We start from the raw sequence: 15833 nt of genomic DNA on the forward strand, positions 1-15833 counted from the left end.
TTTATCAATGGCATATATCAGTGTCATTTACCCCAGTGTTACTGGTCCAAAGAGTTAACTTACTGCTGTGCTTGACCAGTTCCCACAGTTGTGAAGATACAGATGTGTCCTCATACATCATAGCTGAAGTTGCACCAAGCAGCCCCTCTCGGCGCTAGACTCTGCTAGCATCGGGAACTTCTTTATGTCTTGTTTTCCAAAAATGCATCTTAGTTGCAATGCCATCTTTAGAGAGTGTAATGCATCATGGGATTTGTAGTTTATTTTTCACTGCTCAGAGTCTGAGCAGTAGAAAATAAACTATAAATCCCATAACACTGCACTTCCTTCTCTGGCCGGCTGTGGCTGTGTGATGGGGGGAGGGGATCGTGGTGGAAGGGGGTGGGTCCCCCTCTGCTGGGTCTGCCATGATGCCCAGGGCCTGGTTACTTCACTGGGGTGGACCAACAACTATCTTGCCTTTGAGCTCCTCTTATGAACTTACCCCTCTGAAATAACCCCCTTCCCCCGTGCAAAAAAAATATTATTTCTAGCATTGACAGGGGCACAAAAAGGGGTTTATGGGTACAAATTGCCTAGGACCAGGTCTATGTAGGAGCCTGGGATTACAGGGGAGGTGTAACCATGCCTCCTCCACTCTAAAGCTATAACTTTGACCCCCGTTACGTATAATGTCCATTTGATTAATTTGCCTCATAGGCTCTGTATGCAAGTCTATTTTAATATAACTTTGGAAATTAAGAATGTGTTTGACATTATCTTATTATTAGTTTTCGTGGAAATAAATTCCAGTCAACAATATGCTAGCTCTTATTGCTATCTCAGAAACTTTATTACCGAGCTTTAGTTCCAGATGGGCAATTAAATTAAAGTAACTCAAGATAGCAAAATTGAACATATCCTGAAATACAAAACAATACGACAAAACACAGTTTGATTTTGATGCTATAGTTTGGTTGTAATGATTTGGTTGTTATACTCTGTGATCATAGCTAAGAACGCCTACTCTCATACTGTAGAACCTATATTTATTTACTAATTTTAATAAAATTATTTGATTGTTATGTGTTTTGTAATTAATGGGGTTTTAAAAATAATAGAAATGCAAAAATATTGTTTGCAGTTCTTTTAATGTAATCAGCATCTGATGTATTATAGGTAACCGTTAGATAACAGGGTAGAATTGTATTGCTTGTCTGGCTACAATTTTAATAACTGTAATCATATTAATTATTGATGTCAGTAATTGCAATACATTGTTTAATTAATAGTAGAAGAATAAAGGTATCGTTTATTTTGGCAGTGCAGAAAATGGAAATACATAAGCATTTTCTTAATATTGACCACAAATAGACTGAACCTGAAATTGGACAGATCAGATTGGGGCAGTCAGCGCAGCCAGTAGATGACCAGAGCCTGTAACTCACAGGGATATTCAGGCATGTGTGATTCTTTTTATGGCATCCAATTAACTTTGGAGCTACGTAAAGTTTTAGTCCAATTTACTAATATTGCCAATATAATCAATGAATGTGTCCGGTTTCATGAGCGCCAGCGGCATATGTACTAAAGCCTTGGAGCAGTGGCGTCTTCAGAGAGGAGGAGGTTCGTGTGCCGTCTCTTTCTGGGTCTCCTCCTTTCTAGTTGGCAGCCCTCTTGGCTCTGGGCACTAGGGGACCCTTGCGCTGTCCCAGAGTCTAGTGCGCATGCGCATGTCTCTGGGAAAATGGTGCGGCAGCCATTTTCCCCGTGATTTTTCCTACTGCGCATGTGCAAAACACCGGAAAAATGGGGATCCGGTCTGAAGATCGACAGTGTCTAGGTCGACAATGTTTAGGTCGACCACTATAGGTCGACAGTCACTAGGTCGACATGGATGGAAGGTCGACAGGGTTTCTAGGTCGACATGTGCTAAGTCGACAGGTCTAAAGGTCGACATGAGTTTTTCACATTTTAATTTTTTTATATTTTTTCATACTTAACGATCCACGTGGACTACGATTGGAACGGTAAAGTGTGCCGAGCGAAGCGGCAGCGGAGCGAAGGCACCATGCCCGAAGCATGGCGAGCGAAGCGAGCCATGCGAGGGGACGCAGTGCACTAATTTGGGATCCCGGTCACTTTACGAAGAAAACGACACAAAAAAAAAAAAATCCTCATGTCGACCTTTAGACCTGCCGACCTAGCACATGTCGACCTAGAAACCCTGTCGACCTTCCATCCATGTCGACCTAGTGACTGTCGACCTATAGTGGTCGACCTAAACATTGTCGACCTAGATACTGTCGATAAAACGAACCACACCCGGAAAAAACCCTGGGGCCTGTGCCTTGGAGAGTGATAAAGTGGAGAGCGATAAACTACTAACCAATCAGCTCCCAACTGTGATTTCTTTTTTAAACACAGCCTGTAACATGGCAGTTCGAAGCTTAATGGTTAGTACGTTATCGCTCTCCACTTTATCTCTCTCCAAGCTTTGATAAATCTCCCCTTGTTTCACAGTGCCCACAGCTTTCATTATGCAACACCTCCTGTGATCTCACATCTTGGAATCTGCAGGCTGCAGCAGTTTATTTGAAATGTCCGCCTTGCCGCGGACCTACCACTGGTTCCTCCCGGACCTTCTTGTTTCTCCTCCTCCTAGCCCGTCCCACTCTTCAACCCCTCCTGAGGTGACAATGGGGGTGATTCAGACCTAATCGCTGGGCTGCTAACTTTGCTGTCCTGCGTTCAGATAGTCGCCGCCCCAGGGGGAGTGTAAATTCACCGTTGCCGGTGTGCGATCCTATGTGTACACCGAGCTGCTAATATCCACTTTGTGCAGTCTCTGCAATCACATCAGGCTGATCGGCGATGACGTCAGGCACCCTCCCTTTAAATGCTTGGGCACGCCTGTATTTTTCCGGACACTCCCAATAAATGGTCAGTCACCACCCACAAATGGCTTCCTCCTGTCAATCACCTTCGAACACCCGTGCGATCGGATTTTTTCGCACCATCCCGTGGCTGACCGGCGATGCCCCTTGTTGCTGTCCGACGCGGTTAGTACCTGATCGCCAGCTATGCGAAAACGCACAGCAGCAATCAGACCTGAATCACCACCCAAGGTCATTGCCTAACTTGCCACAGTCCATGCTGGTTATATGTGTGGGGGGCCCTAGGTGACCACCCTAGCTGCCCGGTTGTTAATCAAGATTACAGTGTATGCTGCAAACCAATCAATAAATGAAGCTAAAGGTGGAATACACATATGCGATTAAATATATTCACATTCTTGTTTCAGTTGAAAAAGGTAAGTGCATAGCGACATATTGTTCCAAAAGCCAGAGGGGTTTTGATTTTATGTAATACAATATTTTTTTACAGTTAGTTTGTAGATAGATAAGCACAATTTATTTGTATTTACATATTCACGTCTTTTTTTTTTTTTTTTTGCAGGTGTTAAAGTAGAAGATTTTCTTCCTCCCGGGGCCAGTCTGAAATGTACAGTTTGTAGCTACACTGCGGAATCAGTGATTAACTTCCACAAACACCTGTTCTCTCATCTTACTCAAGCTGCCTTTAGATGCAATCAGTGCCATTTTGGCTTTCAAACTCAGAGGGAACTCCTGCAGCACCAGGAGCTTCATGTCCCTGGAAATAAACTGCAACAGGAAGCCGAAACGGAACATTCTCCCGGTGCCAGCGAGGCAAATGCGCAACAGACTCCAGAGCTGCTGAATAAAAATGAACTACTACAGAGCCAAAAGACTGTGCAGAATAAAGATGCAAGCTCAGACAGCGAACTGGAAAAGAGTGAAAAGAAACCACATCCCTTTCTGGCCAACCAGAGGCCGGAGGCAACGAACAAAAATATGTTTTCCTATACTAAAATCAAATCCGAGCCATCCAGCCCCAGGCTGGCTTCATCTCCAGTACAACCCACACTTGGACCTTCTTTCCCAATGGGACCATTTCTCTCACAGTTTGCTTTCCCACACGATATCACTGTGGTTCCTCAAGCCTCAGAAATCCTTGCAAAGATGTCTGAACTGGTACATAGGCGGTTGCGTCATGGCAGCAATAGCTACCCGCCTGTCATTTACAGTCCCTTGGTGCCAAAAGGGGCTACTTGCTTTGAGTGCAATATAACGTTCAACAACTTGGACAATTACTTGGTACATAAGAAACACTACTGCAGCAGCCGGTGGCAGCATATAACCAAGTTGACCGACTTCCCCGGTGTTACCGAGAAAGTCCCAGAAGCCGTAAGCCCAACCAATGCTCAGAATCCCGTAAACCTCCTCAACGCTCCCCTTCATTCTTCCGAAACAGACAACCAGCTGCTTCAGACATCCTGCGTAAACTCAGGCACTGTTCTAGATTTGTTAGGGGCAAATATGAAGTCAAGGGACAAAGAGTTTGTGTCCGAAGTAAAGAAGCTAGTGAATGCCGGCGCCATTGATGAAAAAATGAACGGAAAACCCAACGAGATAAAAACCTCCACACCGCCTCAACTGGACGGAGACAACAGCGACCCGAACAAAACGACTTGTGAAGCCTGTAATATCACATTTAGTAGGCACGAAACATTCATGGTACATAAACAGTATTATTGCGCTACCCGCCATGACCCACCTTTAAAAAGATCTGCAGCGAACAAAGTGCCTGCCATGCAGAGAACTATGCGGACGAGGAAGAGGAGAAAGATGTATGAGATGTGTCTCCCTGAGCACGACCAGAGGCCTCAACTAATTCAGCAGCATTTTCTCCAAGTAGCTAATCTTGGCAACTCATGCACATCTGGTCAAGATTCAGCAGAGGGGCTCGGGGACTGTTATCACCCCAGGTGCGATATCTTTCCAGGAGTTGTTCCAAAACATTTGGAAACATCACTTTCAATTAGTAAATGTGTTCCAGTGGTGAAATGTGAACCTTCACACTCTACCATTTCCTCCCTGGAGATGGACGCGCCTATAGACCTCAGTAAAAAATGTTTAACACAATCAGATAGGGTATCCACATCTCCGAAAAGGCTCCTGGACTATCACGAATGCACAGTATGCAAAATAGGCTTTAATAAAGTTGAAAACTACCTTGCTCATAAGCAAAACTTCTGCCCCGTCACAGCGAACCAACGCAACGATATGGGGAATCTAGAGGGCAAAGTGTTCCCGAATCCAGAGAGCGAAAGGAGCAGCCCTGAAGCCAACTTCGAAAGGAAGGCCATCAAGTGTGAAAAGAACAGAACCTCGAAACTGCCCTCACCTAATGGGAACTTGTTCTCTTCACACTTAGCCACTCTTCAAGGTCTTAAAGTCTTTAGTGAGGCAGCCCAGCTTATCACAGCGAAAGAGGAAAACAAAAATGCATTTTTTTCACAATGCCTTTACCCAGGAGCAATAAAAAAAGCAAAAGGAGCCGATCAGCTTTCTCCGTATTATGGCATCAAGCCAAGTGATTATATTTCTGGGTCTCTTGTAATGCACAATGCGGATTTAGATCAAAGCACAAATGTAGGAAGCGAATCTCCCAAAAGCCAGATACCTTCAAATGGATGCTCATTGCTGAAGAAAGAGTCGCTCCCTCTATTGCCAAAAAACAGGGGCATGGTAATAGTTAACGGGGGACTTAAGCAGGAGGAGCGACCTGCAGTCATTTCCCAGCAAGAAAACATTTCCCAGAATCCTCCTCAAGAAGACGGATGCAAATCCCCCTCCTGGGTTTCTGACAAACCTTTGACAGCCAATGAAAATGTTTCTCCGGCAACCCCGGCTGCAGAGGATCAGGTGTCGAGCGTTACAAAGAGCCTAAACGGCTCTGGTACAGCTGCGACTAGCGGGAAGTATTGCCGTCTGTGTGATATTCAGTTTAACAATCTTTCAAACTTTATTACTCACAAAAAGTTTTACTGTTTGTCACATGCAGCCGAGCATGTCAAATGAACAATCGTGCGTGGAGATTTTGGTAAAATATGTAATATACTGTATTTGTTTCCTGCAGTCAGAGTAAAACAAACACACAACAACAACAAAAAACAAAAAACAATGCTGCTTTATTGACACCTGGACAATCAGGATTCCCGTTCATTTAAAATGACTTGAAGATTTGAGATGTAGTTCCATAACAGTTATGCGTAAAAGTGTATTATTGGTGCCATTATTTTTTCCTATTATTTATTTTACCAGCAGTGTTCAAACATTTGTGCTCAGCGCTGACTCTTGTGCGGGAGCCATGGAAGTGGGAAAACATTTCCTAACCGGCACAGCAGTCAGTGTTGAATCCAACTGTAACTGTGGTTATGTTATTTTTTATTTAAAGAACTTTATATTAAAGTCATTTGTAATGTTATTGTATAGTTATTGTGTAGCACATATGGTTTGCACCTGTATAGTAGATTTTAAATAATATAGACACAACATTATGGAAGAAAGGACATATTAGGAACAGCTTCAGAAGCACTTGTGTATACTGACTTTTTATTTCTTCTACGCTGTTGCAGAATGAGTAGATGTCTCTGCTGAAATATAACTTAAACAGTTTTAACCCAATATGAAGACAAGATTATGTAATAAAATGGTACTTCTGCAGAACGTCATCACATATATACTGCAGACATAGCATAGCTTTGCATCTGCCTACATGAGTAAAGGTAGCACCTGATTGGATGCTATTTGTACCATATTATTAAATACATCTCTCTTCAAATACTTTAGATGCTGGCAATCTGAATGACTGGGGCTGTATACACTGTACCTCCATTCCCTAATTCCCACAGTTGCTTTTAACAGTGATTAGTCAGGAAAACATAATAAAGGGAGAGAACTTTAGTCTCATTGAGGACAAGATAAGATTGGTTATGATCAGGGGTGCCAGAATGTTTTGAAGTTGGGGGAACACAGAAAAAATGACATATTGGCACTCCCCCCCCCCCCCCCCCTCACCCTCTCCCCAGTGTGGGGAGGCGCTTACCTCCAAATCCCCACGGTGACTACTTCTTTTGAAAGTCTGCCGTTGGTGCGTGCTATGCCCCATGCGCTGACCTAGCCGGCTCTTGACAGATGTATTACTGGGAGGGGGCATGGCCATGCTGAGCCTGCTAGGATATCCACATGCTCCAATACCCCAACCCCGCCACCCCGTTGCCTCTGGTTATGATACACTTAACAGCCAGTTATATTATGCCTTCTGCGGAAGTGCCTGGTCTCTCAGAATGTCTAGGAGACTCACAAATTTTGGGGGACTGCTCCAAACTCCCAAGTGAGTAGACTAGCCTCCCGGCTCCGCCAGCTGCCCCATAGAATTGGGCGGACCTTGGCCTTGATGATGCAATTCACAGTGAATTGAGTTATTATGACACCCATCCCTCGCTCAACAATGACATGAAACACTTTGGTAGGAGGGAACATGATGACATAAGTAACGCGTTTCACCATGCCCCAGACACTTCCTAAGTGGGGATTCTCCTCCAGCATCTCCCTGATAGGGGGCCCCCAACTTTGCGTGTAAAAAGTGTGCCATTGCAGCTTGCTATGACTCATGCGCTATCCTAGCCGGCTCTTGAGATGTATTACTGGGAGGGGGCGTGGCCATGCTGAGCCTGCTAGGATATCCACATGCTCCAATACCCCAACCCTGCCACCCCGTTGCCTCTGGTTATGATACACTTAACAGCCAGTTATATTATGCCTTCTGCAGAAGTGCCTGGTCTCTCAGAATGTCAACAATGACATGACACACTTTGGTAGGAGGGACCGTGATGGCACAAGTAACGCGTTTCACCATGCCCCAGACACTTCCTAAGTGGGGATTCTCCTCCAGCATCTCCCTGATAGGGGGGCCCCAACTTTGCGGATAAAAAGTCAGCAGTGCGGAAACTGCATGTCTCTTATGCATTTTACACTCCTGGCCAATCACTGTTAAAATCAGTAACTGGCATTTAAAGATGGAAGGTGTAGAGATTAGTACTTTAAAGCCCAATAAATCAAAAGCTTCTTACATCTCAGCTATACTTTAGCAGATACAATAATTTAGATTTAGACTTGCATTTGTATGTAGCGGTATGTTCCTGTTCACTTTTTCAATCCGAAAACTGTATGTTTAATGAAGATGGATTTTTTTTTTGTATAGTAATTGTATTTTCTTTTGCTGATGCATCTTTGTCGAATTAAAAAAAAAAAAATCTTTGCTGTTAAATGCAATACTTTATAATGAATGAACAAATATTACCGGAAGCAGTATTGTAAGTTATGATCTGAAATCAGCCAGTTTTATCTTTTACGACATACAGTTAAAATCTTAACCCTTAACATGATGCTGCAAATATGAATCTAATTCATATGTATTATATATATACAGTACCTATAAGTGTAACAGTACTGCGACTGGTGAACACAGAGATAAAGTTCTACTTCTGATAGAAATAATTTCTCAACAAATGTTGTTACTATGCATGTATATGGATGGAATAAAATTCCGGATCATTGGAGAAGTCTCAGGTTATTTATTATCATATACAGATAAATGCGTTTACAAAGCGAACATTGATACATTAACGGAGGAAAGAGATTCATGCACTTCACATTACAAAAGGGAAGTCAGGCTCATGTCGGTGATGGTTTAGGCCGGGTCTACATGGGCCTGGGCTGAAATGTATGAAGGGCTTATTGTGTGCCACTGCAGGGGGTGTGACCAATTCCGTGGGGGTGCGACTCATTAAAAGAAATTGTCCTACTTCTCATCTCACAGGCGCTCATCATTAGTCATTGCTCTTTAAGGCAGGTGTACTACTTGCAAGCTTTTTCTCAAACTATGGGGTAGTGAGCACTTTTGTGTGATGTCCCGCTACCGTAAAGGTTGGGGCACGACATTGCTTCCTTGCTTCTGTCAGAATCCGTTTGGAATTTCCTCTGTAGGAACATATTCACAGGGACTGATGTTCTCGGTACAATAGCAGGTTTATTTATACAAGGTAAAGCAGTATACAACGGTAAACAATAAGTAAAAACCAGGAATAATTGGAGAACTCAAAATGAAAGGGAGAACTGAAATTGCACTTGCAATGCTGGGAGTCTGGGAAGTACTTGGCAGTGCTGGATACTTGGGAACACACTTGTGATGCTGGGATTGGAAACTCACTTGTGATGCTGGGGACTGAGGGGACACAGAGACACTGGAAACTGTGGGTACACGGGGACGCCAGGAGACTGTGAGTACACAGACACACTGAAGACTGATCACACTTGAGACGCTAAAGACTGTGAAGACATTGAAATGCTGTAGACTGATGAAACACTTGAGACGCTGTGGACTGTGAAGGCACTTGTAACACTGTAGACTGTATAGACACTGTAATAGGATTGTTCTGTAGCAGAATTAGCACCGTAGCAAGATGCACTTGAGCAGAGAATGCGGGGTTGCAGGATTGCACTGTAGAAAGTTAGCACCGTAGCAGGATGCACTTTAGCAGAGATGCAGCATTGCAGGATTGCACTGTAGAAGGTTAGCCTTAGCAGGATAACGGGATTGCACCGTAGCAGGATGCACTTTACCAGAGATGTGGCATTGCAGGATTGCACTGTAGAAGGTAAGCACCGTAGCAGGATGCACTTTAGCAGAGATGCTGCATTGCAGGTTTGCATTGTAGAAGGTTAGCACCGTAGCAGGATGCACTTTAGCAGAGATGTGGCATTGCAGGATTGCACTGTAGAAGGTTAGCACCGTAGCAGGATGCACGTTAGCAGAGATGCGGCATTGCAGGATTGCACTGTAGAAGATTAGCACCGTAGCAGGATAACGGGATTGCACTATAGCAGGATCACAGGATAGCACTGTAGTAGAGTATGCAACATAGCAGGATAACGGGATTGCACTGTAGCAGGATCACACTGTGACAGAGTAGCTACACAGGATAGTTGTTGAAGCCCGGCAGTACTATGGATGATGTTAGCAGTAGAGACCAGCATAACCAGGAACAGGAACTGAGGCAACCTTGACACAATGAACTGGCAACTGGGAGCCTGTGTGGCTGGCCTATATAGTGAGTTCAGGTGCTGCTCACAGCTGTGGTAACAGCTAATTACCAAGCTGCAGATACAAAGCAGAGTGCTGAGCACCAGAGCAGAGGGCGCCACCCCAGGCACGGAGGAGAAACTGCATGGATCATGACAGCTTTGAGTGATGGAAATTCTAGTTTCGGTCCTAGTTGGAGAGAGAAAAGGTGAAACTGTTGATGTCACAGCAGTGGGAAAAAACGAGATATAGAGAGTGAGAGAGGGCAGAAAGAGTGAGAAAGGGAAGAAGTCCATTCGGTGAGACCAAGAGAGGAAAGGAGAAATAAGTTTGAAGGCAGCAGCCTGTAATTGTCAATAGAGATGAAGTCCCCTAGGATGTCAGAAGAAAGGTCAGAGGAAAAATGGCAAAGTTATTTAGGATGTTGGTGGTCAGGCAATGGGGAAAGTAGATGACAACCACGAGAATGTAGATCTGATGGAGCAAGTGGATAGATTGGACCGCAAAGGAGAAGGAGAGAGGGTTCCAATGGGAGGACTCAGAAGTAACCACATTGGTAGAGAATTCCTATGCCACCACCTTGCTGGTTATAAGGTTGTGTGGTATGGGAGAATGAGAGGTATGAGGAATGAGAGTCCCCGATAGTATAGAGCCACTGGAGATCGCAAATGCTAATTTCATTGAGAGCAAGGAGATTGATGGAGTTGGATAAAATGGTCATGGATTGGGACCAGTTTGTTACAGACAGACCTGACATTTCAGAGGGCACATGAGAAAGGGAGGGATTAAAGAAAGGGAATGTGGATAATGTTGGAAGGACTGATGGTATGTGGGTTCAGCTAGGGTACTAGCACAGGAAGCAAGAGAGAAGAGTTTGGGTACAGAGGGGAAGTTGCACATGTGAGTTGGGGAATCTAGGATGGAAGGATGAGTGATTTGAGAAAGACTGTGAGTGAGGAGGAGAGAAAAGCGAGATGGAGCCAGGGAATGGAAGTGAGAGTATGGAGTGGTTTGTAAAGAGAGTGATGCATTGCAAAGTGGGAAAAGAGAAGGAGACAGATAAGAGTGGAGATAACAGCTCTATAATGAGCTGGGTAGAAGAATATAATGTGAGAAGGGCATGGCATGGACATTTGCTGTAAGGAAACCAAATGAGGGTGGGGATGATATAAAGGAGGAGCGTGAATGAGCAGGAGGTTAAGTGGGACAAATACAAGATGGGGAGTATGCTATCTGCCGATACGGTACTCCGTAATACCTAATTGGAGTGTGCAGGAAAATAAATGAGAATTAAAGCAGAAAAATAAAATGGCGGCAATATGCAGAAAAACAATATGGCAGCAGGAGGCTGAAAAAAAAAATGATACTTAGATGGAAGAACAGTCAGATGCAGAAAAGCAAAAAAACAGGGTGGTAGCAGGCAGAGACGGATTTAGACCTCATGGGGCCCTAAGCAAGGCACTGATATGGGGCCCCCCTTCCTCAAGTAATCCTCCCCGGGTCAGTCAGTGTATGATGACAATCAGTAGTAGCTTACACAGACAATGCCTACTTTCGTTGTGCTGCTTATTCACATAATGCCCATAGTAGTTGTGCCCCTTACACACACAATGCCCACTGTAGTTGTGCCACTTATACACATAATGCCCACAGCTGTTGTGCCTCTTACACACATAATGCCCACTGTAGTTGTGCCACTTATACACATAATGCCCACAGTAGTTATGTCGCTTATACACACAATGCCCACTGTAATTGTGCTGCTTATTCACATAATGTCACCAGTAGTTATGCCGCTTATACACACAATGCCCACAGTAGCTGTGCCACTTATACACATAATGCTTACTGTAGTTATGCTCCTTACATACACAATGCCCACAGTAGTTGTGCCGCTTATACACGTAATGCACACAGTAGTTGTTCCTCTTATACACATAATGCCCACTGTAGTTGTGCCCCTTACACACAATGCCCACTGTAGTTATGCCACTTTCACACATAATGCCCACTGCAGTTACACACACAATGCATTTGCCCCCTCTCCCTGACTGACCTCAAACAGAGCCCTGCCCCTAGCAGCGTATTGCAGGGATTCGCAGGTGTCATTCTGTCTTTACCGCCTCCCTTTCACCTGTGAATAGTGGCATTGTCCTAATAGTGTCCTAATTATGCGATTTACCTATATATATATATATATATATATATATACTCTGTATATACTGTATATATCAGTATATACAGTATGTAAAAGAGGGCTCCATAGTGTAAAACAGTTTTATTTTAAAATACACATGTGCAGACAACACTAGGTGGGATGTGCTCGTACCAAGATCATAGCAGTGTAGAGACAGCTGTGTCCCTGTCTCAGCAAAAGCCACGATTGCGACCACGGAGCTGCTGCATCAGCAGAGCTCTCTGCATGCAGAATGACCTGTGGGAGCTGCTGGCTGCTCAGCCACAGCAGCTCCCTCCATCCTTACAGTGTCACCAGTCCAGCCTGCTCCCAGTCCCTGTCCCTGGTGGTATTTATGAAATACAGTATGTAAGTTTGAAGTTAGAGATGAGCAGGTCTGGTTCTCAGAGAACCGGACCCACCAGAACATATCAATCCAAGGCGGGATCCGAGTCCGGCCTGGGGTTTCCCACCTGACTTGGATCCCAAAATGAGGCAAATCGTCATCTTCCGCTGTCGGATTCTCATGGGTTTTGGATTGCATATAAAGATCCCAGTGATCAGCGCTATTTCATTCTGGCGGTGGGGCTTGTGCTGTATTGTTCATCCAGGGGCGGCTGTGTCCTTCAGGAGCTGCTGTTATCTGTGTCCATGCAGGGGCTGCTGGCTGTGTCCATTCAGAGGCTGCTGTGTCCATTCAGAGGCTGCTGTGTCCATTCAGAGGCTGCTGTTGTCTGTATACATCCAGGAGCTGCTGTCTATGTTCATCCAGGGGCTTTGCTGTGTCCATCCAGGGGCTCTGCTATGTCCATCTAGGTGCTCTGCTGTGTCCATCCAGGAACTGTGCTCCAGTGTAAAAAAAAAGAGTCAAGAAAAGTGTAAAATAAAGTTACAAATAATTTTTTTTGTGCTGTACCCCAGTGTAATATTCATACAAGTACTGTAACGCTACAAGCTGTACTGCAGTGTAATAGTCATACAAGTACTGTGACGCTGCAGGCCATACCCCAGTGTAATATTCATACAAGCACTGTGACGCTGCCGGCCATACCCCAGTGTATACATAACAAGTACTGTGACGCTCCAGGCTGTACCGCAGTGAAATATTCATACAGTTGCTGTAAAGCTGTAGGCCATAACCGCAGTGTAATATTCATACAAGCACTGTGACGCTGCAGGCCATACCCCAGTGAATACATAACAAGCACTGTGATGCTGCAGGCCATACCCCAGTGTATACATAACAAGTACTGTGACGCTGCAGGCTGTACCACAGTGAAATATTCATACAGTTGCTGTGAAGCTGCAGGCCATACTGCAGTGTAATATTCATACAATTGCTGTGAAGCTGCAGGCCATACTGCAGTGTAATATTTCATGCAATTACTACTGTGATGCTGCAAGCCATACCGCAGTGTAATATTCATACAATTACTGTACTGTTCAAGTACTGTGATGCAGCAGGCCATACCGCAGTGTAATATTCATACAATTACTGTGACGCTGCAGGACGTACCCCAGTTTAATATTTCATATACCCCAGTGTGCATCCATAACAGAAGTACTGTGACGACTCAGGCCCTACCCCAGAGTGTATCCATAAACAGAAGTACTGTGACATCTCAGGACATACCTCAGTGTGTATCCATAACAGAAGTACTGTGACTAATGGCGAATTTCCCATTAGGCAAGTTAGGTACATGCCTAGGGGCAACACTTGTTTGGGGGTGGCACTTGGATGCTTATGTTGGTACTGTCAGCCCAAAAAGTACCAGTAACTGCAAAATATTTCCACTGTACTGCACCATATACCATTTTAAATGGAGTGTAAATGCGTAGGACATGCACACACTGCCTCTGTAAGCTGTCCTCAAAAAATAAATCATAACGATTGGCTTTTCTATTATTATTATATTAGATTGGCTATCATCAAATAAGGGCTTATATTCAATAAATACAAATAATAAAATTAGGCAAGCTGGGGGGGGGGGGGGGGGGGCGGGGCGACCATTACTGTTTCAGACTGACACTAGTGTGTATCCACAACACAAGTACTTTGACGCCTCAGGCCGTACCGCAATGTGTATCATAACAGAAGTACTGCGACACCTCAGGCCATACCCTTAAGGGGGGTACTCACGGAGCGATATTCTAAGCAATCTGACTAGATTGCTTAGAATATCAGCATGATCGCTCCGTGTGTAGCCCCCTCAGCGATAGCGATGCGCGGCCCCGCACATCGCTATCGCTGCTGCTAGATTGGCCTGCATGCAGGCCAATCTAGCAGGTCGCTCACTTCACCCGCTGGGTGAAGTGAGCGGCCCCCCCGTCTCCCCCCCGCACGCTCAGCACAGATCGCGCTGTGCTGAGCGGCAGGAGAGATGTGTGCTGAGCGGTTCGCTCAGCACACATCTCTCCTGCATCGGCCCGTGGGTACTGGGCTTTAGTGTATATCCATAACAGAAGTACTGCAACGCCTCAGGCCGTACCCTGGTGTCTGCCGCTGAGCATGCACAGTATCACATGTTGCCGGCTGGACACCTGCTGTTAGAGCAGGTCCTAGTCCCAACATTATCTGTCTTGAAATCTCAATTAACAAATAGCATGAACAGTGTGCAATCAAACAAAGGATAAAAATACATGAACAGAAAACCAATGATTACCACCGACCGAATAATTATTGTAGAAGATAAAAAATATTATGGTGTGCAAGTCTGTGCCTTTGGTTGTTTGTCTATAGCTGAAAACCGGAGACCCAGCACTTGCACTTATTACTTCTATAGGTGCTTGCATTCAAACCCTCTTCAGTATCGAGGGCTGCAGAGGGCGCAGGTACTAATTATTCTTTTTTAAGGGGCCTGTCGTGTGCCAACTGTGCAGGGGGAAGAATGACCCTCTCCTTGGCTCCTCCTGGTATGTTTCATTCATATTTTTTTCAGACAGGTGTGGTCACAGCCCCATGATTTAGCCACACCTCCCCCATGGCCTGAGCACATACGGCACTTTCAGTATTTTAAGGGTGAGAGTGAACCGACTGAGAAGGTTGTATGTAATAGCTTGCGAGATGCAGGCACAGGCATAGTTCTGTAGAGTTTTCCAAGGTTTTTAATGCAGCCATAATTTAAAAGGCACAAACATCCTGGTTTTACCTTTTAAGGGGTATATTCAATAACTGTCGGAAGCTGCCGGCTTGTCGGAAAGACGGCAGCTTCTGACAGTTTTAGGCCGGAAGGGGTTCCGACCTATTCATTAAGGCCCCGTTTATTCCAACACTTGTCGGAATGATGTCAGAATGCACGCTGCGCCGATCAGCGTGCATTGTCGGAAGCAGGGCTTAACCTGACAGGTTTTAGCCCCGTTTCCGACAAACTCAATCCGACTTGAAAACAAGTTGGATTGAGGTGAGGAGACGGGGAGCGGTGCGACGGGCTACGGGGATCGGGGATGAGAGTTACCTTGACGGCCGTCCCCGGCCAGGCACCTCTCTCCCTGCAGCGCCTCCCCCCGCGGCCACAGACATCACCCTCCGCTGTATGCTCCCACCGCCGCATGCAGCCGCCCAGCTCCCCCCGCAACCATCCAGCTCCCCCCGCCGCCACAGACATCACCCTCTGCCGGCCGCCGCTGGAAGCTCCCACCGCTGCACGCAGCCGCCCAGGTACCTTTC

At 45.3% G+C, this 15833-nt stretch overlaps 1 protein-coding gene across 1 annotated transcript in view; it reads left to right on the forward strand.

Moving 5' to 3' along the window:
- ZFPM2 (zinc finger protein, FOG family member 2) overlaps positions 1-8470 on the forward strand; it is a 540421-nt gene extending 531951 nt beyond the window's left edge. Inside the window, exon 8 of the mRNA XM_063924309.1 lies at positions 3439-8470. Coding sequence (XP_063780379.1) covers positions 3439-5924 — 2486 coding nt within the window. The 3' untranslated portion in view covers positions 5925-8470. The remainder of the gene's footprint in view (positions 1-3438) is intronic.
- Positions 8471-15833: the final 7363 nt, after the last annotated feature.

This window comes from Pseudophryne corroboree, chromosome 5, assembly GCF_028390025.1.
Source record: "Pseudophryne corroboree isolate aPseCor3 chromosome 5, aPseCor3.hap2, whole genome shotgun sequence".
NCBI classification, from domain to species: Eukaryota; Metazoa; Chordata; class Amphibia; order Anura; family Myobatrachidae; genus Pseudophryne; species Pseudophryne corroboree.